Source organism: Hylobates moloch, unplaced genomic scaffold (assembly GCF_009828535.3).
Source record: "Hylobates moloch isolate HMO894 unplaced genomic scaffold, HMol_V3 SCAFFOLD_1, whole genome shotgun sequence".
In the NCBI taxonomy this organism is placed as follows: Eukaryota; Metazoa; Chordata; class Mammalia; order Primates; family Hylobatidae; genus Hylobates; species Hylobates moloch.
The window spans coordinates 69,616,757-69,642,071 of NW_026652276.1; the positions used below are offsets into that span (position 1 = coordinate 69,616,757).

The 25,315-nt window shown below is 39.5% G+C and overlaps 1 protein-coding gene across 4 annotated transcripts in view; it reads right to left on the reverse strand.

Annotated features, from left to right (window-relative positions):
* Positions 1-25,315, reverse strand: part of RAPGEF4 (Rap guanine nucleotide exchange factor 4) — a 333,867-nt gene that overhangs the window by 227,151 nt on the left and 81,401 nt on the right. For 3 of the 4 annotated variants that reach the window (XM_032755351.2, XM_032755350.2, XM_058441088.1), the window contains exon 4: positions 17,004-17,150. In XM_032755351.2, the coding sequence (XP_032611242.1) occupies positions 17,004-17,150 (147 nt within the window). Of the gene's footprint in view, positions 1-9,691; positions 10,076-17,003; positions 17,151-25,315 lie in introns of those variants that run through there. The other variant, XM_058441092.1, reaches the window with a different exon arrangement.

A 25,315-nucleotide genomic window follows, 5' to 3' on the forward strand; every position in this document is an offset into this window, starting at 1 on the left:
AATTGAAGGAGGTAACCTCTTTTGCTTTTAATATTATTAACCATATGTACTACTTCGAATTTCCAACAAATGTATTAGTTCTTAATAACTAAAAATTCAATGTGCTTATACTGCAATGATTCTTACATACTTAAAGTTTTCTATCTGGGCCGGGCACGGTGGCTCACACCTTTAATTCCAACACTTTGGGCGGCTGAGACGGGTGGATCACCTGAGATCAGGGGTTCGAGACCAGCCTGGCCAACATGGTGAAACTCCATCTACTAAAAATACAAAAATTAGCCGGGCATGGTGGCAGGCACCTGTAATCCCAGCTACTCAGGAGGCTGAGGCAGGAGAATTGCTTGAACCTGGGAGGCGAAGGTTGCAGTGAGCCAAGATTGTGCCACTGCACTCCAGATTGGGCAACAAGAGCAAAACTCTGTCTCAAAAAAAAAAAAAAAAAAAAAAAGTTTTCTATCTGAAACAGTCACATTTTGTGAAAATATTCTCAGATTTAAAACATCGGATGGTGCTAATAGGGGTTCAAGGTGTTGGAGTTTAGTGAAATAATTAAGTAAATGGAACAAGTAAATGAAAACTCTGGTAGGTATGTTAGAGTCAATTTGTGTGAAAATTTTGACTCAAAATGCCTTGACAGTTTCAGTAATTTTAAAAATTGATTTTTCTTTTTCAAGAGGTTGAGGAGTCAAATGTACATTTTGGAAGTCGTGCCCAGCAACCTATTAAAGAGAATATTCTGCATAAAATATTCTACAGAGAAGCCCATAATAGTGGTTGCTTCTGGTGAAGAGATCTGGTGGTTGGGGCAGGAGAGGGTGAGAAGCATACTTTTCGATATATACCCTGTTGTACTTTTGGAATTTCGTACCACATGTATGTATTACCTAGTTTCAATAAATTAAATAATTTCTTTAAAATAAAAATAATAACAACAACAAATTAGCCAGGTGTGGTGGCACGTGCCTATAGTCCTGGCTACATAGGAGGCTAAGGTGGGAGGATCTTTAGAGCCCAGGAGGTCAAGGCTACATCGAGCCGTGATTGCACCACTGCACTACAGCCTGGGTGACAGAGAGAGACTCTGTCTCAAATGAATAAATAAACAAACGAACAGAATTCTTGTTTTGCGTGATGGGTTGTGTTATGACTACTTTTTAAAAGTATCATTGTCTGAAGTTGTCCAGTTAGCTTTATAGGCATTTTTAAATGTGGACAGTTTTGGGGAGATACGGAACTGAGGATACAAAACACTGTGAAAAACTCCTACGGTAGCTCAATCAGTTTGGAACTAGGTACAAAATGTCCAAACGATGTCAGCTACTTAAAAGGGCAATGAATCAACAAATTAGAAATATTTATTTTGAAATGGGCTTTGGTAGAACCTCTTTCAGCAAAGTATTTCCATTTTGATCTCTGGAACTTAGCATTTTTCCCTAATAATTTCTTCTTCACTACAAAAATAGTCAAAGCCTTAAAGCTCGATGACAAGTACTTTTCTATTTCCACTCTCACCATCACAAATTCTACAAAGATATGTTACACTGGGAATAAATGCTCTCCCACATAAAGAAGAAATAAGCTACATAATCTGGTCTATATTCTTTTAATTCCACAGAAAATGGTTCTTAATCTTTTGGTAGATAACAGACCTCTATCCAATTAGAATGAAAGCTAATAATATATTAATCATAATTTATATGTGTGCATCCATTAATATATGTATTATATATGGAATATATATGGAATATAAAAATTTCAAAAATGTCAAAGCTGGTCCTTGAACTCCTCAGGGCTCAAGAATCCCAGGTAAAAAGCACCTGTTGTGAGTCATACCTCTTTGCTGACCCTCCACATGCAGACCTACCTGCCAGCGGACTAAATGAGTTATTATATTACTAAAAGGCAAAAGGCTCACATTCGGCCTAATCCTACATTTTTCCTAAACAAACTTAGAGCTCTTTTCATTCCAAAAGCTCCCATCACTGAATTCTTGATACTTAAATTATCTTCTTCAGACTAAGCTGGTAATAATTTACCACTAAAGAGTCAATCTACATAAAAAGATAAGAATAGTTTCTGGCACTTGGTGGTCACTAAAATTCATCTATTATCATTACTTATGTATTATTCACATACAAAGACTGGCCTTGCAAATGTAAAATCCAAGTGACCACGATGTTTTTGAATCAGATCTGGTCCTCAGCCAGTTCATACCGGGGATGCCTCACATGGATGAGCTCAAGGGCTCATGTTCCTTCTACATGAGGTCAGAGAAGACTTCCCCAAGGGCCAGGGTAACACACACATGAAAAAGAATGATGTGGAGTGTTTAGGCTTTCTGCGACTCAAGAACCCGGGCCTGACAGCCGAGGTGAGCTCTTGCCACGCCAGTATCAGCAGAACTCCTGCTGAAAGTGGGAGGCACTGACTGAGACAGACCTGCAGGCCTCCAGTCCGGGAGAAACTAAATGGATCTCCTGAGTGTGTCTAGTTCCCTCTGGATCAGTTTTGAAGCAACATACGGCCTCTTGCTCTAGGGCCTCTCAGCCCCAGGCCCTTGTAGCCCAGGTCTCTTGGAGGGGCGGCAGCACTCTGGCCTCCACTTTCCCTAAATCAGCAATTGGAGATGTTGTGCTCCTGATCCCTGTTCCCTGAGCTCATCTCAGGTTCAACACCAACCTGTCTTTCCCAGAGTCACTTTCTCTTTGATAATCTGGATCGTCATCTCCTCAGGAGGAAACTCAGCCTCCTTGCAGCCTTTCCTTCACAGAAAGATCTGATTTTAAAAATAAACTGCTGAGAGGTAACACATGCGTGAACGGGCTGCCATGATTCCCTCCTGATGTGATTTGCCTGAACTGGGATGCGTCCTCTTGAAGACATGGGAGGGGACAGCATTTGAGCTGGGTCTTGGGGTAGGTAGAGAAGGAAGGTGACTGTAGGCAAAGGGCCCCTACAGCAAAGAGACCAGGAAGACCCAGGCAGCAGTAGTAGTTAGTGGGCCTAAAGTTGGAGTCTGCTACCCCTAGCAAGACTTTTACCAAGAGTTTGACCTTCAGTTCTCTTGGTTAACATGTCTGGGTGTCTTACGTGTTTCTGCACCAAGAGAGCAAGCAAGCACACAGCAAGCAAGCTGTGAGATGGGTCAGGGAGGAGCCGAAGGATGTCAAAACCCTGTTCTGTCCTCAAGAAAGGCCAGGAGGCTCCAAAGGGCTTCTCCTTCCACAAAGAGAGCCTGAGGATAAGAGAAGATTGTCCCTCACGCCACGGGGCTGTTATGACCCCTCCTCTGTGTGAAGATACGTGAAGATATCTGTAATATGTCACATCAGAAAGACTTGTATCCTTTGCCTGGGTCTGGTGGCATCTTCCTGTTTGTCACATTTCTGTCAGCCTTACAAATGCAATGCCCATGGAGTGAGGGACTTGGTCTGGAAACCCTTTTCACTCTCCTTGGCAATTACTTTCTCTATTCCTTCCACCTCTAGCTCCTGTATGCACCCCTGTTGTACCTTTTATCTCACTTTAATATTTGTTTTCTTATATTTATCTCCATTAAATTGCAAGATCCTTGAGGGCCACAAGTTGTTCACTTCTGCATCCCCAGTGCCGAGCATCGTAACTGGCATTTAGTGAATGCTTGACTAACGCTTGCAGATATGACTGAGGTTGATTTTTAAAAAAAAGTGTACGTCAATTAATAGAGGCACTACAACTAGGAAAGGATGTAGGGGCAGATTTAGAAAGCTGAGCGTGCCAGGGCAGCTAGTTTGAACCTTACTCCTTGGGCAGCAGCAAGAGCTGAGTTAGATGTATGAGCACCTGGAGTGAGGGATTTGAACCCCTGCTCTGTCTATGCATCCAATCATCACCACCCACATCTACTGGGTTTGTTCTTGGAGCTAGGGGGTTGATTACATTATATCATTTCTTTCTCTCAACAACCATTTATGGTAGGGTTATTTTGACCCCCGTCTGACAAATGAGGGAAGAGATTTAGGGATATTATGTACCTTGCCTGAGGACACAGAAATGGCAAGAAGCAAGGCCAGGACTGTCACTATGTCCTGGTCAATTCCAGTCCATGGTCTTTAAGCTCTGTACTGTCTCACTTATGCTGCTGAGGCTTGAGGACAGAGAAGGGAGGTCACTGCGAATGGTGGGATGGAATTGAAAAGGAAGAGGTTAATGTAAATAATATGACTGATTGTAACGGGAGGCCAACTAGGACAAGGAGAGGCAGAGAGAAAGCCAACCTGAAATACTGAAGGGTAAAGTCGGATGTTTCAGACCTAGGTGAGGTCTGGAGAAGGGACTTGGATAAGGGAGAAGGAAATATAAAGTAACAAGCAGAAAACAAGAAAGGGAATTCAGGGGAGATGGATTCCCAACTGTGCTAAAATATATTAATGTCTCTAAAAATGGATTAACAGAGCCAGGATTCAGCTGTTTAGAGTATTATACACATGCTTGCAACTGTTATTATCAGGAATTCACCAAAGGGTTTTAATTTATTAATTTTCATTTAGTAATTATCACTTTATTAATAAGGTACAATTTGCTATGTATGATGAAACTTTTTGGTAAGGAAGGAAAGAAAATGTGGATGGAGAGAGTGTGACTAGCAGTACAGTTTTCAGAGAACTAAAACACTAACATTTAAAACACTATTTTAAAACTTTATACTTTATTTTTTTTTTGAGAAAGGGTCTTGCTCTGTCACCCAGGCTGGAATGCAGTGGCATGATCATGGCTCAGTGCAGCCTCAACCTCCCAGGGCTTACGTGATCCTCCCACCTCAGCCTCCCATGGCTACAGGCACATGCTACCAAGCTAGGCTCATTTTTTGTGTGTGTTTCTTGTAGAGACTGGGTTTCACCATGTTGTCCAGGCTGATCTCAAACCCCTAGGCTCAAGAAATCTGCTCGCATCGCCCTCCAAAAGTGCTGGGATTGCAGGCATGAGTCACCGAGCCCAGCTTTATAACTTTTTAAATAAGCGAATGCCTTTCAAGATGTTGTTCACAAAGTGGCGTATGTCCCCGGGAACAGGTGTATCTCTACTAAATGCAATATCTGATCATTTTACTACCTTATCCCATTTTTAAGTTCTATGTGCTTTTAATGGGAATTGTATATAGTGAAAGTTATTATAGAGCTTTTTTTTCCCTTTTTAGAATATTTGCATTTGGCAATTCTATAAACTTTAAACAAAGCTAAGCATAGGCAAAAAACACCCTCCAAACAGATAAACTAAAACCCATAACAAATAGCAAAGGCCTAAAAATGAAAAACCATTTCATCAGAACTTATTGGTAAGAGCTTCAGTACTTTCTCCACACCTATTAAAGAGGTAGACACAGTATAGGACAGTGGAAAAGAGAAGACAGTTATGGATGCACACACAAAAAAGAGAACTCGCTTCTCTAACCTCAGAAAAGATCACAATTCTACTGGATGGTTTCACTCAGACCAAAGCTTAAAGCATGTTTGGGGGAGGGCATGGCATGGAGGCAAAGGAAAGCAAAGGACCAGAGCCTTCCACAGTCAGATCGCTGGGGTCTTCACAGACACCCAACAGCTAGAGGAGTGGAAGGGAGGACCATAGATCATGGTGCAAATATCCAGAAAAGAAATCTTCACAAAATTTTGTTACAGATCATAAAATAAGGTTTACATAGAGGTTATAGGAAACAATTAGAGGCAAGATATGGATTTGTAAGAATATTTAATAAATTTCTGAAGCAAATGAGAGAAGCGACAAAAAATTTTAAAAACTCCAATCAATTCATGCAGCCAACACCATTGGGTAAAACACATTATTACTTATTTCATGTTATTTTCCAAATCCACTATAAATGAAGGTAAGACGATATCTTTATAAAACTAATTTTAATTTGTTTAATCATGAAATAGCCAGGTTTATGGTGGACTTAATGAATTTAAAAGGTATGTACTTTAAATATTATGAAACATGAAAAGTAAACAGACCAAGATTAAATATTTGCAGAAATTCTAAGAGAGTTAATGTCTCAATCATATAAAGTGTTCACATAAATTGGTAAATAAATGCCAATGTATTTAATTCATATGAATAACATGTCCCAAAAGAGGACATGTTACACTGGGTATTTATAACCAGTAAAAAAAAGAGATAAGAAAACCCAAGCATCCCAGTAATCAAAGAAACACAATTGCAATAGCAATGCCTATTATATTGGACACACATAGAGCCAGTCACTAACTTATAATGGGTCAACTTAGAATTGTTCAAATTTACAATGGTGCAAAAGCAATAAGCATTCAGTAGAAACTATACTTCAAGTAGCCATACAACCATTCTGGTTTTCACTTTTAGTACAGTATTCAATGAATTATATGAGATATTCAACACTTTATTATAAAATAGTCTTTGTGTTAGATGATTTCGCCAACTGTAGGCTAATGTAAGTGTTCTGAGCACATTTAAGGTGGGATAGGCTAAGCTATGGTGTTCAGTAGCTTAGGTGTATTAAATGCATTACTGACATGATATTTTCAACTTACAATGGGTTCATCTAGATGCATCCCCATCATAAGTCGAGGAGCATCTGTATATATAATGGTCACAATGGCCAAGGCCAGAAGCAATAGGCATGCTCAAATACCATTGGTGGCAGAATAAAAGCTACTGAAAATAAATGTGATCATATTTATCAAGAGTCATAAGTTTTCACATTCTTCAAACTAGTGATTCTTTTCTTGGGAATTTATTGTAGGTAAGTAATTCTTACAGTATAGTCTGGGGATAGTTGAGAGCCTCCCACGATTCCTAGGGGATCTATGAATTCAGAACTTCATTCACAGTAACAGTAAAATTATTACCTGTCTTCTTTACTCTCATTCTCTCATAGGCGTACAGTGAAATTTCCCAGGAGCTACAAATTGTGAAAGACACCATTGCTCAGACTGTTAAGAGTCTGAGTGCATTTGTGGGATGGTGGAATTTGGGGATGATCTTGCACATTATTCTCACTCTTTCAATAACCATTCCACATAGGCAACCTCTAATTCATAAAGCCTTGAACAAACCCCACAGATTCTGACTCTAAAGCACTGACTGCCATTATTACATAAATCTGGCAGAAACTCTAATTTGGAAGTAGAATGTCTGTAGGACAGAAGGACAAATTACACTAGGAAATTCAACACAGACTTGTGAGGAACAAACATTATTCAATCACAGCGTCTTAGCACAGGGCAAGGACACCGGCCAGGTGTATGCAGAAGTAAGCACAAAGGGGAATGGTGAATTACCAAAACCCACTGCTGAAGTGGTCCTCAGCCCTGGCTGTCCAGAGACTCTTCTGAGGAGCTTTCAGAAGCTACTGATGAGGTTCCATCTTCTAGAGATTTTGGCTTCATCAGTCCATCAAAAACCCCGGCATGGAAATCTTTTAAAAAGCTTCCCAGATACTTCTAACATGAAACTAGTTTTAAGAACTACAACTATAATTAATGAAAGATAACAAAAAGTTCTTCTTCCCTTCCAAATAATATATTTTGACACAATATGAACTACTGCCCTTTATTTTATTCTTTCCATTCACAGAATTTGTGGCTCTCCCTTCTTTAATTTGCAAACCAAAAAGGGAGGGGGACACTAGATTTTTCAACTCATAAGGCATGTAAGAATCAATCAACATTAACTTTGACCACTCCTGTCAGCAAAGCAGGATTTAAGTAAAGGATCTCTATTTTACAATAAGTGGCCTAGGAAGCTGGAGAGCTTTGCAAAATGTCATCCAGCAAAGTTGGGTTAAACCAAGAATAGACCAGAATCTCAGGCCAGACCATTCAACCACATCAACAACCTTTGGAAGGTTTGTCTTGCATTTATTGGTTTGAGCTAGACAGCTCAAAACATTGAGGTCAGTGAGATCAAACAGGGGCAAGACTGCAGGAATTCACAGAAGCCAACTTAGTGACAGGATTTCTGTTGCTTCATCCTCTGTGTCAGACCCTCTGCCCCAGTCACTGTGCCCTAACCTCTCACAGAAGCCCAGAGACGACTGAGGAGTGGAATTTGGCCCCACGAGAGCAGGAAAGTCCCATGACCACAGGGCTTTCTACACATAAAGAGCTTAACAGTATCCTCCAGTCCACACCACGAGTTCCTTCTGAAAGTCTCAAGTTCTTAAAGCTTTCCCAACTAGAACTGCCTTTGCCTGGGGGAACCCGTTAAACCCCAGAGCGGATTTCTCCAGATGATGGCTGAACAACAAAAAACAAACCCAGACATTTGGAAACACAACACATGACAGGCTGAGTTCTCACCACGCCTGCCCAGGGGCCCAGCAAAGGAGAAGAACCCAGAGTGCCACACAACACAATCACAGAGTGAAGAAGCCCAGCCCCTTTTCTGTGGGCTCAGTCCCTCGGGACAAGGCTGCCTCAAATGCTATCATTTGGTTAACTGTCCCCAATCCTTTAGGGATGCTGAAAAACAGCCTTGCTACCCACATAAGAATTCAGAAGCAGATCTCTTTCTCCTTGGATGAAATGAGGCCCTTGGTGGAAATGGATCTCTTCTTGCTCTGCCCCTGTCCTTTAGAGCACGCTGGATCTTTCTTAGAGTATTTTTCAGTTTGTCTCATATTTGTGTCTATGATTGTCTTCTCCACTAGATTGTAAACCACAGAAAGGCAGACATAGTGCATTTTGCATCTCCACCTAGTGGGAAACAAGTATGTTTGCTGAATATGACAGAAGCTTCTTAGAGATGAAATGTTTAACGTGGCATCAATTACTGTTGAGTTGAGCAGCTATTGAGAAGGGCAGGCTGTTCAGTAGCTTAGCTGAGTGAGTGAGGGGGCCCAGTGCAAGAGAACAGTGCAGGGGAGAGAGTGGGGGTGAGGTGTCAACAGAGTCCTGGCTAGTGCACAGCCAAGGGAAGCATTTCAGAAACTCTTTTAACAGCAGCTCCTCAAAGACCTGAGTATTCACTCTACACTCCTGATATGAACACCCAAAGTAGCGCCAGCTCAGAGAAAGCAACTACTGGTTATAGTACCCTACCGGCAGGCCCACCATACAGCATCTGGGCATTCCTGGCATTTGCCAGCCAAGCCTTGATCTGCTCAGACCCCCGATCATCTTCTGAGAAATAGTGAAATCATTGCTTGGGGAGCAGGTAGAACTCTTAGTTATCAATAATGTAACAAAATGCCTATAAACAGCAAGGACTTCATTGAGTCTGAGAGCCACAGGCAAAATACCTTCCAGGGGCCTGGAGGGTGAAATACCATCACCCACAATCTGTTTCCTTGAACAAAATTCATTTTTAATATGTGACATTCAAATATGTCACTAGAAAAATACATGTATGTAATTTCACTGTGATAAATGTTACTCTGCCTAGTTATGAACAACTACCTTTATTTATCTTCTAGAAACATATTTAAGATCAGGCTAAATAAACATGCTTCACTAGCAGAAAGATGGGCCACCACTCACCCCCGGCCCCACACATACCACAAACAAAGATGAAATCAAATTATGTCCCTGCCATGGTACATATTTGGGTCTGGTGGAACATAATTAGAAAAGCCGGAGATGTTTTTGAGCATAATTCCAAAATGTAAACAGTAACATGTAGTATTTCCCCACTCTCCCACCCTTCACTAAAAAATAAAAAGATCCATTCTGACCTTGTAGAGCATACGTCCTTCTTTTTCTGTCTCTCAAAGTTCTCAGACATCCAGTGAATATCTATCCTTTATTTGATCAGCAAAATGTACCTTCGTTGCCGTTCATTCCCTGTTCATGTCTACTACTGAGTGGATCTCAGTCCACAGAAAGGAAACCGGTGCTGATGGTTCTCCAGGAAAGCTCAGGCAGTCTAAGGCAATAAGAAAACACTTCCTTTTTTTTTTTTTTTTTTTTTTTTTTAAACTTTAGTTAGCTCCTGATAACTTCACTCCCTTCCTTTCTGGATTTGAATCATTTTGCCACTCCATGGAAAAGCTTGAAGACACAGGAATGAGACCCTGGTGCAGACATAAGTCCAAGTCATCGGAGCAGGCTTCCGCTTGGTTTAAAAGAATCAGAACTGTGAGGAGAGAGACAAGAGAACCAGCCAACAGGATGTGTGTGGCTGGAGTTCCTGGCATGAAGTCTTGGCTTTCATGTTTATTTTTGGATATATTTTTCTTAGTCCTTTGATGCAAATTTCTGGCCTGAGAAGTAACCCTACAGTACAAGCTCCAAAGTTGCTAAAACTAAGCTCGGGCTCCTGACTTGGGAGAATGCAGGCCCCTTGGCTTGGAGGCTCTGGTTGCTCCTGATGAGGGTGTGGGACTCGGTCCCCGTGCATTATCAGGCAGGCAAGGGGCTGCCTTGTCTGCAGGTGGGCCGGGCAGTCCTAACTCAATACCCAAGTCCATTAAATATAAACCTGAAAAGCCTACCATTAATGCAAAAGTGAAACAACCTGAAATTGTTAGTATAGTGGATAAAGCCACACAATTTACCTGAGAACTTCTGGGAAATCTGTGTTCTGAGATATTAATTTTTAAGTATTTGGCTTTCATTTTTCTGACAGCTACAGACAGATAGACACATCAAGTCAATTGGAGCAAGAGCAGATGCCTCTGGAAGGTATATTATTCTAATAGCGTTTTTAAAGCACCTCAGCAAAGACTAAGCTGCTGTTGCTTCAAACAATCCTTATTCTCACTGTGGCTTGAAAGATTTTAATGGAAAAGGCATTTTCCCCTATTTACTCCTAAAAAAGTCAGTAAATAGAAGTAACTAAAAAGCTTTTCAGTTCCGCAACTGCCAACATATCTGGTAGAATCTTATAGAAAAATAAACATTCTGAAAATTAGGGAATAAAGACAGTCATAAACATATTTCTTCAACAGCATTCATTATTCTGATTAATATCCCTATTTACTAATTACTTTCTTTTCTTAAGACAGAAACGTGCACTTTCTTATTTTCACCACTCAGTTTTGTATCTCATAAAGCATGAAATACATTTTCAGTCAGTTAACAATGTTTACTGAGGCCACAGACACATTTGAGGAGTAAATCTAATGTGCCAATCATTATATCCAAGCAACGGCTCTCCATGACATGTTTTGCCCTGGTTGGAATAAAATCACAATAGTATGTCAAGAGGCTCCCGGATAACAGTCACAGCTAAGAAACCACTTTTATTGTGACACAGGTCAGACTACAAATTTAAAACATTGCTTTTATTTTTAATGGCTCTGTAATTTTATTATTGTCTTTAATTTTTTAAGAACATATTCATAAATACGTGTTATTATTTTGAACATGCTCAAACATGGCTTATGGCAACAGGGAAATTTTTCCAGAATGGTGTTCATGCAATTGAACTACAGGTAAAGAGGTGGTAACCACTAGTTCAAGGGCCTCTCAGAAGCATCTTTTATGGATTTAACCAAGAGTACCTCTCTAATCTATTTTCCTGAACACAGTGGACTCATCACCTCATTCAATTTCATGTATTTGAAATGTTCCATGTAAAGATGTCAAAACATGCCACAAACCTGAAATCATCCTCATACAAACCCGACATCAGACAGAAAGTCAAGAAGAAAACCCAACAAAACCTTCACTGTTTTGTTCTAGCCACTGGAAATCCTCTTATACTATCTGTGCTGAGCAGAAATTCATGGACTTGGATAATAGATCAGTTTTTATTTATTCCAAGAGCTACTATCAATCATAAAATACCCATAATCTTAGATCAACTATTAATATAATAACTGCTTTAAAGTCCTAAACTTACAGTTAACTGCTTTGCCATTTAACTTCCATACTGAGGGTAGAAAATGCCACTAGTGTCAAAGAGTTTAAATTGTAAATTATAATTGTCTCAAGAACTAAAAATGGTATTCTAAGACTTTTAAATTCATTTTCTTCTGTATGTAATTCAGAAACATACTGTCTCCAATATTTATCTCTCCCCATCTCTGCCTCCCTCCTGAAATGTTACTGGAAAATGAGATGTTTTATACCCTGGTTAATATTTTTTATTAAGTTCTAATATTAAAGGGGTGTAAATGGAGAGAGGCATTATTTACCAACTCTGAATAAACTTAACATAATTCATTTAAGCTAAGAAAATACGACCTGACTTTAACATAGAGCAAGCCAACACCCTCAGATCTGACCAAAATTGGCAATTGAAATAGGGAAAAGGAGAAGGAAACCAGGTCATTTTCATTAGGAAAGACGTAGGGTACAAAAGAAAAAAAAGTGCCAAGCTGCTACCTCAGTTATCTTAGGGAATATTCATTGTATTTGATATATTTATAGAGACTATTGAGGAAATGCTTCTAATCACATTTATGATGATGATTTTTAAAAAATACTCTGAGAGTTGCCTGTATGACTTACAGCAGAATAGACAATATAAAGCAAGAGGTATTGGGGATGGAATTAAATAGGATTCTAAAACCTTACGTGTGGTTCTCTGAGGGCATACCTGAGGAAGCCTAGAAAACTTGCCATTGACCTGGAAAAGAAAAGGAATTCCCTAGCTTTGTGCTACCATTACAGTCCCAAGTGTAAGATATAGAGTATTTGCTCAGCCTATTGAAGGACTACTTTTTGACTGTGCTACCTGTCAGTGATCAGGGACCATAATTTTCCCTTAGAAGCAACTCAGAATCCTGATGGGAGTGTTCTAGCCTGCAGCCCCTGTAAGTGACAGTAAGAGTACCTACAAGGAGACAAAGCCCAACATAAGAGCGCCTGCCATGAAATGAGCCCACCAGGACATTCCTCAAAAGTAAACACTCAAATGAGATGAACATGCAAATTTAGACCCAGGGTCTCTGATTCAGGGTCTCTAATTTTTACTATTTGGAACTTGTCACTGAACATTGAACTCTGAGCACCTTAGCTCCCTGATGGTGGAGGCCTTATCCAGTTGAGCTTGCTGCTGCTTTCTTTTTATATTTGCATGATATATATTTTAGTGTATTTTCTCTTTTTTAAAATTTCAATAGGTTTTTGGGGAATAGGTGGCATTTGGTTACATGAATAAGTTTTTTAGTGGTGACTTCTGAGATTTTCGTGCATCCATCACCTGAGCAGTGTCCTCTGTACCCAGTGGTAGTCTTTTATCCTTCACCCCTCTCTCCCCTTTCCCCCAAGCCCCCAAAGTCCATTGTGTCATTCTTATGCCGTTGCATCCTCATAGCTTAGCTCCCACGTATGAGTGAGAACATACGATGTTTGGTTTTCTATTCCTGAGTTACTTCACTTAGGATAATGGTCTCCAATTCCACCCAGATTGCTGTGAATGCCATGATTTTGTTCCTTTTTATGGCTGAGTAGTATTCCATGGTGTGTGTGTATATATAGATAAAATTCATATACGTATTATATATATATATAATTCATATAATATATATTATATATATAACTGTAATATATATTATATATAACTGTAATATATATTATATATATAATTGTGACATATATATATATATATGTCACAATTTCTTTATCCACTCATTGAATGATGGGCATTTGAGTTGGTTCCATATTTTTGCAATCATGAATTGTGCTGCTATAAACATGCATGTGCAAGTATCTTTTTTGTATAATGACTTATTTTCATCTGGGTAGATACCCAGAGTTGGGATTGCTGGATCAAATGGTAGTTCTATTTTTGTTCACTGAGGAATCTCCACACTGTTTTCCATAGTGGTTGTACTAGTTTACATTCCCACCATCTGATGCCTTCTTTCTGCACTCTTACCGTTCAGTGATGATTCAGGAGTTGGCCTGAATCCTGAATACGTAATTCTTGTAATTCTTCCCTGTATAGTTCTTCCCTTTTGATATTTGGGTGATCTAGCTGACTTAGGCTTCAGCTGACAGTATGAGCTTGGGTTTAAATTTTGCTAACAGATACCAGCACAGGATGGATTTTACCAGAACAAGGATAGATTAATTTTACTAACCCTATTATCTGACATATCAAGGAACAGGCATTCTGGTTATCAAATATTTTGCAAGCAGATTAGTGCTATATATGCCATGTATAGATCATCAACATTCAAATCATGCACCTAAAGTTATTTAATGATATATTATGCTCTGAGATTCTATGATTTTTATTTTCTGTCTCCTCTGAGTGGAATAGAAGTGCCTAGCCTGAGAGCAGAAGCATATATATTTGTATATATGTATAAACATACAAACATCTGACTACACCCACATATATACATATACATATACCTAACACATGGGAGATACTCTGTATTTATGAATAAATGAATAGACAATAAACAGAATTCAATCTTTTTTATTCAGAAGGTACTTTAGAATTGTATAATTTTTTAAGGATTATCACGTACTGCATGTGCACAAGTGTGCCCATTAATGAAGTCCTGATTAACAGATTGCTAGATAATGGGGTTTATTGCATTTTCAGTTTAGACAATTAAAACATTGAGCATCTAATTCACACTCTACAGTGAGTTGCATGAACAGGCAAATAAAATGAAACATCTGACTATCTCTTACTCATTATGAGATTTCAGTCCCCACCCTGTAAAAGAGGTCAGACTAAAAACTATCCACTCTTGTCAACTCCAAATGGCTCTCTGAATGTCGTTCCCCAGTACACTTAAGCCACTGGCAAGGGAGATCACAAATCATGCTCTGAGGTTACAGGGGAAGAGTTGGACCCACTGAACTGCAAAACATGTGGCAAGGTTTTAGATAGCAAGGACAGCCCTCCATATCAGTATCCCTATTAAATATTTTTCCTCGAAGGGAAAGATCTGTGGAAAACAGTCCTAAAAGGTACTCTGACACAACCTAACCAAGGGATCAAACTTAGCATCAACAGAGCAACCAGACATTATAATCCCCCTGATGTCCTCAGCATCACTTTTCACATTGTCTTGCCAAAAATGTTTGACTTGATCTAATCAAACCTTTAGCCTAATTTCCATTTATAGGAAACCCTGGGATAGAAGTGCAAAAAAAGATACCATGAAAAAAACAATCACACAAATCTTGAATTTGGGAGAAACTGACCTGGCCTTTTTAACAAGTCAATGCCATGATGGGGCAGGGGGAAAGTAAGAGAGAAAAGGGGGAGAGAGGGAGAGAGAGAAAGAGAGAGAGAGAGAGAGAGAGACTTAGATATAACAATCAAATGTAAGACATGGCTCTTTACTGGAGCCTGGTTTGAAACAAAGCTATAAAAGATATTTATGAGACAATTAAGGATATTTGAAATATAGACTGGGTATTAGATAATATTAGGATATTATTAGTTTTATAGGTGAGATAATGGCATTAGGGTATGTAATAGGATATTCCAAGTTTTTTGAGATATATGCTGAATATTTAGGGTGATATGTTATATATCTATCATTTACGATAAATTAGTTTACCAAAAAAAAACAAAGTTGAAGCAAATATGGCTCTACATTAACAATTGCTGAATTCAGTGGGGGTGAATGGGTGTTCATTGTACTATACTTTTTGATTTTTCTGTCTGTTTGAAATTTTTTTAAATAATAAGTTTGTTTTAATGTTCACAGGTAGCAACCTCTTAGAAACTTCCTTCTCAGCACTAAGGGCTCCTAATTAAAATAAATTTTTAAAATATTTCCGCAAACCATCCTCTCTCAGCAATTTGAGTAAGCCATGACAGACAAAAGTGGTTATAATGACACACATCACAGTTAGAAATCATTTTTGTTCTGAAAACCAGTTTTCCAAACTCCCCTTTTGAAAAAGACTTTTCAGTTTACCTTTTAAAATGAAAGATCCAAAAAGTGGCTTATTTGCCTCAAGCTTGGTCCCTTTTAATTGACAGAAAATCTCTTCACATACACCTCATGCAAACCTACTTTCGATTTTCCTTCCTAAAACTAGCTTTTGTCTCTGAACTTTACAGAACCGTTGGAGCTCTTTAATATTTTCTAAGAGAAATATTTCAAACAAGTAACCTCACAATTTATTCACTACTGCCAAGAATAAAAGTAACAGGTTTCACCACCAAGGCCTTCCAAGGCTTTGCATGACTTTTAAGGCAAAGCATCACTCATTCACCTGCAGGTTGGCTCCCTTAATGCATCTGCCATTTGTTTGGCTCTGGAGGAAACTATTTGATTACACAAAATTCTTTTTAGATCAAGTTTAAAATCTTAGCCACACTGGGACCAGTGGTGAAGCCTGCAGCTTGATGGGTTAACACTTGGACATACTGAGCTAAGGACAAAGCCAAGGAGCAGGTTAAAATCAGAAGCTTAAAGAACTGAAAAGAACGAGCGTAAAAGATGCAAGGCTTAGCTGGGCCTTTATAAGTGCTCTATTTGCCATGACTGCATATAAGATGATTTATTCCTCATACTTCTCGTAAATGAGTGCAATACTTTAAGGGGCTCTGGTAAGCATTGGTAAATGCAAAAGCCACTAGGACCAGTTGCATCCATCCACTGCTGTGCCACCTATGCATTTTGAAGTTGGCAAGTAACCAGACATCTTTATGTACCTCCATTTCTCATCTTATTATAGGGCACAACATTTTTAAAAGCATTTAAATGAAGCAGATGTTAACCCCATTCATTCCACTTTCCCAGGGAACATGTCAATGATGATTTTTAAAATGCAAAAGAAAATGTCAAAGTATTTTGTTCCCTGGTTAAGAATACATCTGTGGAAAAGAAGGGAGAAAATACATAAAACACTCTATGGTCATTCAAGAAATAATTATAAGGTATGTCAAACTACAGAAAATTGAGCAAGCACTAAATTAAACAACAAAAAAAAGGATGTCTTGTGTCAAAATGGCTTTTTCACTCACTCATTTCAAAAACAAGTTTTGAAAATTAAATTCCATCTACCAGCTCAGAACAGAACACATTAAGGCTTGACTGTAATGCCATTATCCATGTGGCAGCTCCCTTTCTTTTCTGAAACTGCATTAATTGACAAAGAAGCCTTAGGGCTCACCTCCCATAGTGCCTTGAAGTCCTTCTGCTCGATGCGGAGCAGTTCACTGCTCTCCCTGGTAACGATGGTTGCGTGGCGGGGTGTGTTGTCCAGAATGGACTCTCCAAAGGCCGTCCCAATTCCCAGGGTACAGATGGTCACAGCATCCTGAGGAATCCAAAAAACTAGTCATTAGAAAATTAAACATCTAATGGATAGGTGTTTTCTTTTCTTTAACTGAAGCATAATTTGTACAAAGCAAAACACCCAATTTAATTGCATAGTTCAACAAGTCTTGACAAATATATATACCAGGGTAATTACCATCCAGATCAAGACAGAACATTTCTATCAACCCCAAAAGTCCCCTCATGCCCCTTTCCAGGCAAGACCCTCAGATCACTTGTTCTGATTTCTGTCATGAAAGAATTTTGCCTGTTTTAGAACTTCATGTAAAAGAAGTCAGACGATATTCTTCTGTTTGTGCCTGGCTTCTTTTTTGCTCAACATAATGTCCGTAAGATTCATCCATGTTGTTGCATGGATCCATAGATTCTTCCTTTTATTCATGAGTAGTTTCCCATAATGTGGGTGTGCTTCAATTTGCTTATCATCCTCCTACCGGTGGACATTTGGGTTGTTTCTACTTTGAGGATATTATGAATAAAGCTGCCAGGAGGAATCTTACCTTTTTATACAACTACTATCTGTTTTCAGAAAAGAGGAGAAATCTATCGAAGCTGAGCTAAGTTTTTTTTTTTTAAGTTAGAGAGTGCAGTTACAATATTTAAATAAGAAACTGGCACTGTCTGTTTTGACAAGATGAGGAAACTGAGGGTCAGAGTGGTGGATCTACACAGCCCCAGTTCACACAGTTGATAAGCAGTGTGGCCAGATACTAACCAAATCTGACGATAAGATTACAAGATTTTTGTATCATGCTGCCTCCTGCAGCCACAGCAGACTAAAAACAGCATCTGATGAAGTACGGTGTGACTAGCTTATGAAATGTCATGAATCAATGATTAAAAAGTTTCTTAAGGTGTACCAAAAAAAGTAATTTCCTCTCTGCATGCAACACTGGTGATAATGTTTGGATTTAATCCTAACTAGTTTCGAATAATGCAAATAGCCACTCAAAATCACCTGGACATTAATTTTGTAAGGCATTATAAACTAAGGGAGACACATAAGGGTAATCCTCTGAGTTAGAAAGCCCAGTTTTCCTTTCATGCATCTAATATACGATAATAGGCAAATGGTATTAAGATCAAGTTAGTGACTCTGTGATCACATTACTAAGACAAATACCCATAAGAATCCAGTTTCTTCAACCATAACAAATTGCTTCTGCACAGATATTACCATACAAAATTATGTTAGGGAAAATAAAATCAATAATATCTCAGAAAAGAATAAAAGATCAGGGAAGAAGTTAAGAAAAGCCTGCTAATAAATTTTCCAGAAAGGCAACTGCAAACAAATTCACTCAGAAAAATATCCCCAGAACTGAAATATCAGTAGTCAATGAGTTAGGTCTCTCTGAGCAATTTTTAAATGCTAGTAAAAACACAAGATAGATTATGATAAATCATAGACTTTCACAATTCTCTGGAATAGCAGGTTCCCTGAAGTTCCCACTAGCCTATTTCATTTTTCTATCACCTGAACCCTTCGGAAAGAATTCTTTTGCCTAATTTGTACTTTGCAGCATGTCTTAAAAACCTGAAATGGACCCTAAGTAATACCACTAACATCATCTACATATTTTACATATATATGGTTATTTGCGAAGTATAATGCAAAAGAACTAGGATGCTCTCAGTTATTCCTGAGCTAGCTGTACAGTTTATGGATTAATCAGTCTTCTTTATCACCTCCCATCCCTGACACGAGTAGTTTGTCACCAAACAGTACACAAGGAAATACAGAGTCTGGGAGACACACGTGAGCCTGTCTTTCGCCAATAATCAACTCTTGTAATAAAGACACAAGATTGGATTTGTTCTTGGATTTTCCCAGGAGATTTCAATCTGACACATGCCTTATCACATACAACAACATTTCATCACGGTAGTGCTGCCAACTGTACTCCTTGGTGTATTTCTGTGTCAGGACCGCCTCTGTAAGGGGAAAACCATGCCAGTGAGTACCCAGCTGCAGTCATCAGCTCAAGCACTCTGGGCTTGTTTCAGGAATCAATTCTTCTACCAGAATTACGTATGGGATCAGTCCTTTCCAGATCTTCTCTTTCACACTGGGTCCACTCAAATTTAAGGACAAGGAGTCACAAATTACAAGATATGATCTTAAAAGTAGGACTGGAAAACCTCACCTGAAAGGAGTATGGTTTGCAAGTTCAACCTTTCAGCAGATTCGGAGTATTTTTTAGGACAAATTTACTTAGAAATCTGAATGAATTTGGGAGGTATGGTTGAGCATTGGGATAACTGGGCACAGAGAAACAGAAGGTGCCAAGAAGAACATTTTCACCCCAAAGACTATTCACTATCTTTACAGTCTATGGGTGCTAGCCCTTATTTACATTTAAATCACAGGCAGGGCCTTGCAATGTGCCGCGAGAGTAATTTTCAAATAAAGAAATTGACATCCAAAAGTTCTCTCACTTAGCAGAACCAATGTATGTTGCTCAGCATGTATGATGAAAGGCAGAATAAGAGTGGACAGGATGAATGTGAGTGGATGTAGAAGAAGCACTCTTAGATAGCCGCACTAACATCTAACCAGATCTCCATGGGTCAGGATTCCAAGTCTGAAACCCTGTAGATGGGCTTAATGCCTGCCTTCGCCTGCTGCTGAAAGTGTCTGTTTCTGGATGTAACATAACCATTTCTTTTACGCTTATACATACTGCTCATGTCTCAATACTTATTTAATACGGACTATTCAAAAGAGCACTTTTATTAATTTTCTGCTCATTTGCAGATTAATATTCAGTGAGGCCATCTGAAAGAAGATGTTTACAGCAACACAGAGACTGATGAAAGCAATCAGCACCTATGCAGGAAACATGAAATGGTAACAGTGAAGGAATGTCCTATTTTGTGGTAAGATTGCACTTTGTTTTGAGAACTTTCAAAAGGGAAGTAAAGATTTAAAAACCTGACTTCAATATGTGATGGTGGTTTAGCAGATGCTGTTGGAGCCCTGCCAGATTCCGCACTCACCCCTGATGTCATCTGTAGCTTTCTGGATGGCTCTGTGCAGTGTGCCACCTCGAGCATCTGCACCCTCGCTCTGCCTGAGGGCAGAGTGCTAGGCAGTTAATGCCTTAAAGAGGCAACCATTGCCATGAGAGTGGTAGGACATGCGAGTGGGAAGATAAACACCCCAGCTTCCTTGCCCTTCACAGTTTCTTAGCAGGCCCCCTGAAGGAGTGAGCCCAGTTGCCTACAGTGGAAATGCTCTTATTAGAACACTTTGATTGGCTTTCCTTCCTTCTTTGTCTCATTTTCCCACTCTGTTATCATATTTCCCAAGATCATCTCTAAAAAACCACTTGTAGCCAAATCCTCTTCTCCAGGTCTGCTTCTGGGGAAACTCAAAACAAGGGAGTGGGGGAGCCAAGATGGCCGTGGGTCCTAAATTGTATTGAGACCTCTGGGGAGGTACTGGACCAAACCAGCATTCCCAAAGAGACTTCTGTAATAAGGACAGAGGCCAGAGTGTCACTTACCACTTGCACCAGACACACTGTAAGGGCAATATATTTTGGGTGACATATGGGAAGACTTCATTCTGTTAGGAAAACATACTGGGTTACCTGAGATCAATTCTACTAGATAACAAGGGCTGATGGGAACACACACACAAAATTGCCTCTGGCATATCACCGACATGCCCTCTGGCTTTTTCCTCCAATCTGATCCAGCTACCTCATCTCTCAGTCCACCGGATCACTCCTTTTCCTCCTTCTAAAACACAGACCTCCTTACTTAATTATCCACCCATCCTTAGTCCCATTGTGCAGCAGCATGCATGTTGATCTGCATGTGTGTGAGTGGGGACTGGGCCACACACTGGCCAAGTGTCTCAATGACGATGCCTCATTTATTCCTCACAACAGGTGAATCAGACAACGTATTTAAACTGCTTTGCATAGTGCCTGACTCAAAACAAATGCTTAATAAATTGCGGACACTCTTACTAACACGATCCAGCAACATCAGTAGTACTATTGCTATTTTATAGGTTGAGCAAATCAGGCTCAAGGATATTCAGTCACTTGCCCAAGACGATGGCTAGTAAGTAGAAGAGCTGAGATCAGAAACTAGTCAGTCTAATGATCTACCCACATACTTCTTAGATTGTCCTAGGAAGTATAAGTACCTCTTAGCCAAGGTTCAGTTGGAAAATCAGTAAAGGTACCAATTTAATTTATATTGATTCTTATTTCAGTCAGCCAATCTGTGTATTTATTGAATACCAAATAAGTCCAAATCATTAGGAAAATATAAAACATTTGGCACTGCTCCTCCTCTAATCTTCCAATTCCAATATTGAGGTCCACTTGATCCTCCTTAGAGGATCAAATCCATCCCAGGCAATCCTCGTATTCATTAGGGGAAATTTAAACAATCGCAAACAGGTAATTAAGAATTGAATTGAATCACTCATTCCTGTTATACCAGCATTTGGTGGAGGGCAGGTGAGGGGCTTGCTTGAAGCCAGGAATTTAAGACCAGCCTGGGCAACATAGTGAGACCGCCATCTCTAAAAAATAAATAAAAAATTAGCCAGGCATATTGGTGTTTGCCTATGGTCCCAGCTACTCAGGAAGGTGAGGCAGGAGGATCCCTTAATTCCAGGAGCTCAAAGTTACAGTAGGCTATGATCCCACCATTGCACTCCAGCCTGGGAGTCACAGCAAGACTCTGTCTCTAAAAAAATAAAATAAAATCGGCATTTCTGCTTTTCCCACTCTGATCCTGTGCCCCAGTTCTAATAACTGAGTACTGACCCTGGTTGGAGAAACTGAGTTTCTGTCTTTCAGAGTCTCTGCCTTGATAACCTGCCGGGTACCCTAATTCTTCTCAAAGTGACAGTATCCTGTCCTGACAGCCCTTCCTGGGTCCCAGTTCCTCTCTGGCAGTCCTTCCGTGGCCAGACTTCTTAGGCAGCCTGCCCACTGCCCATCTCCACCACTGGGCCTGCTTTTGACTCCCTCCCATCAGCAGGCCAAGCTTCATCATGCTACCCCTGGTTAGACCAGCATTGGCCCCTCCCCACACTAACCTGGGGGCTGTGTCACGCCACCTTCCTGCTTCCTCTGCCCCTCCTGCCCAGTGCTGCCTAAACACGCCCTCAAGATACTTCCCACCTCCATCATGGATGCCCCCCAGATTCCAGGTTCTCCTCCTTTACCCAGCCAGGCACCAGCTGAAGTTAAGTCATGAGCACTGTCTTGGCACAGTGTTTTCAGCGGGATATGCAGGGTCGAGTTAACTTCATTCACAAAAGCTGGCATTAGGTAAGTTAATAAAGGTGTCGATGAAGCCGCCCATGCTGGAAGGCAGGGCATCAGGCAAAGGACTCCCACGTGGAGGCTACCCACGGTCAGAACGCTCAATGCTCAGCAGGGAAAATCCCCTGGAAGCAGCAGAGTGGAAAAGCCACAGGCCTTGGTAGACTTAATTCAAAACTTATCTCTGCCAATGACCAACCTGTGGGCTTTGGGCAAAATGCTCCCCACAGCCTCAGTATCCTTATTTGTAAAATGGGCACAATCTTTCTTGTAGTATCATTAACAATATTAAATCAAAATAAAGTAATACACAGAGTCCATTATAGTGCTGTATAGTTTCTGGCACATAATAGGTGCTCCATAAATAATGGAAATTATTATTTCTAACTTAGTCACATACAGGTATGGGTTATCCATATTTCTAAAAAGCAAAGCAGTTTTTTTCTATCATTTAAATAACAGAGAATGTCTACATTCATTTTGTTAATCTTCAACTAGTGATGGCTTTCAACACTTAAATTCCAAGTTTCTCTGTCCCCTAGTCTGGATGTCAAGTGGACTGAATGATCTGCAAAACACTTCAGCTCTCTGGGGGAGCTCGTATTCAAAGGAGCCCTTCTGACAAACAACGCTGTAAATCAAAGAATCCTTTTGTACTGCAACTAATCACCTCTTAATTTATCTGCTTTGTACGTCTGAGTTATGGTACACTGGGTTTTCTTAAAGCAGGTATTCTCATATGAGGCATTTTATTTGTTTCATTGTAAATATAGTAAACAGTATGGAAATGGGAATGATGTTAAGAAAGCCAATGGTTATGTGTCACTGTAACTAAGACTGGTATTCAAGCTAAGGCACTTGTGCCTTGCAAATAAATAATGTCTACAAGCATCAGCTGAAATCCAACTTACACAAGTTAAAGGTATTCTGATGGAATTTAAAATAGCTAACGATCAATTAAACAGACATAAGAATTCTCTGTAGTAAGTACATCAAGATTTTCTAAAAATTGTACTGTAATTTCAAGGGCTATCAGATCATCTTATTATGCACATTTCACTCACTCAAGAAGAGTTCATTGTCTCATGGCAAATTTATTGTTTTGGACATATATTAACACCAAGGGAAAAATAATTGGTCCTTTAAATGTGTGGAGACAGAAGCATATTTTTTTCTTTCTTAGAGACGAGGTCTTGCTATGTTGCCCAGGCTGGACTGCAGTGGCTATTCACAGGTGTGAATATAAATTCTAACAAGGCAAATATTTTTATAAGTTTTATTTTAGGCCTATAGGCAATACTTGCCATTAAGTTTCACAGCACCTGGGATTATTTCGTGAACTTGAATTTAGTGCTGGAATTTACAGAGTGCTCCAAGTCATCTTAAGCAATAAAATTAAATGGAACCCAATTTCTTAATTTGTCAAGATGTTAGATTGTATGTGCTGCAGAAGCATTTCCTGCCAAACCAAGAGGGCAAAATACTTCTCAGGCAAATGTGTTTTCTAACAGCAAAGACAAGGTCTGTTACTTTTAGAACACATCCCTGGAATCAGCATGTTCAACAAAGCTTAGCACGATCAGGCAAGCCGGCCGCAGGAAGATTTGATGAGAATGGACTAGCATTAGCATTCTGGTAACTGAATCAGGGAGGCCAGCCTCATTTCAGTGGAGAGCCAGTCTGTCCAGCATTGTGACGCAGTTTTGCATCCAACCACCCAAACAAAGAATTACATGGCAACAAAACTAAATGCAGGATGCAGGATGCTCAATAAACTCCCAATCAGCTCCTAACAAATAGCCTGACCTGAGCATAGACAAGTAGGAAGAGATTACAAACAACTGCTGTGGACTTGGCACCTTTCACGTTTTATGGGCTCAATAAATGTGCTCAGAAAAAAATGTTTCCAATGATGGCAGTGTTCTCTGTTTGAAAATAACGGAGTGAAATGAGTGAATAGAAGAATCAGAGAGGCAAAGAGAGAAAGACAGACAAAGGTAGAGAGATCCGCATTACAGCGAAACACACATGTTCTTCAAATTTTGTAAACAAAAATGCAATGCTTAAAAACATATTTGTTACTGTAGAAGGAAAAAAGAGAAGGCAAATAAAAGCATTTTACTTTAGGGAGAAAACTAGTATGAGATTTTTTTCTGAAATTGAGCTAAAATGTGCCAGATAATTTCACAGTGATAGATGAGGGGATGAAATTAAGTGATGACCAAGGTCAAGTGCAGCCTGGATTCTCTGATCCATGAAATGGCTGAACAATATTGTTAAACTTCTACTGTTTCAAATCCCAAGTACATTTCCTGCGTTTTCTATTCTGGCACTGCCCTCTTGTGATAAAACAACAGCATTGCAGTCACTGCAACCAACTTTTCTTGAAATGGTAATTTCAAAAAGCACAGACCCTCTGGCTCTATCCCAGGCCGTGTACTAAGTGCTTTATATACATCGGCTCATTTAAGATAAGAGCTATTATCCCCAATTTACAGGTAATCTAACTGTGCATACCCACAGCCAATTAAGTGGCAATAGAATTTCAAAGGAGCTCTGAATTTAACCACGTGGGTTGCATTAGGTAAATACTAATGCTTTAAATAGGCATCTGTGATAGAGATGTAAAGGTTTTAAAGAATTAGTAAACCATCCATTTTCTATCTTGCAATATAAACTTTATTCTGTCAGCAGCCATCAGAAATTCTTCTTTCCTATGACTGGAAAAGCCTTTTTACTTTTTGAGAGGTAAAGATTAATTTAAAATCTTATATATATCTAGGATTTTGATACTTACTATGCCAAAAAAGCTCCTCACTTATAAAATCTGCAGAGAAAAACAGGACCT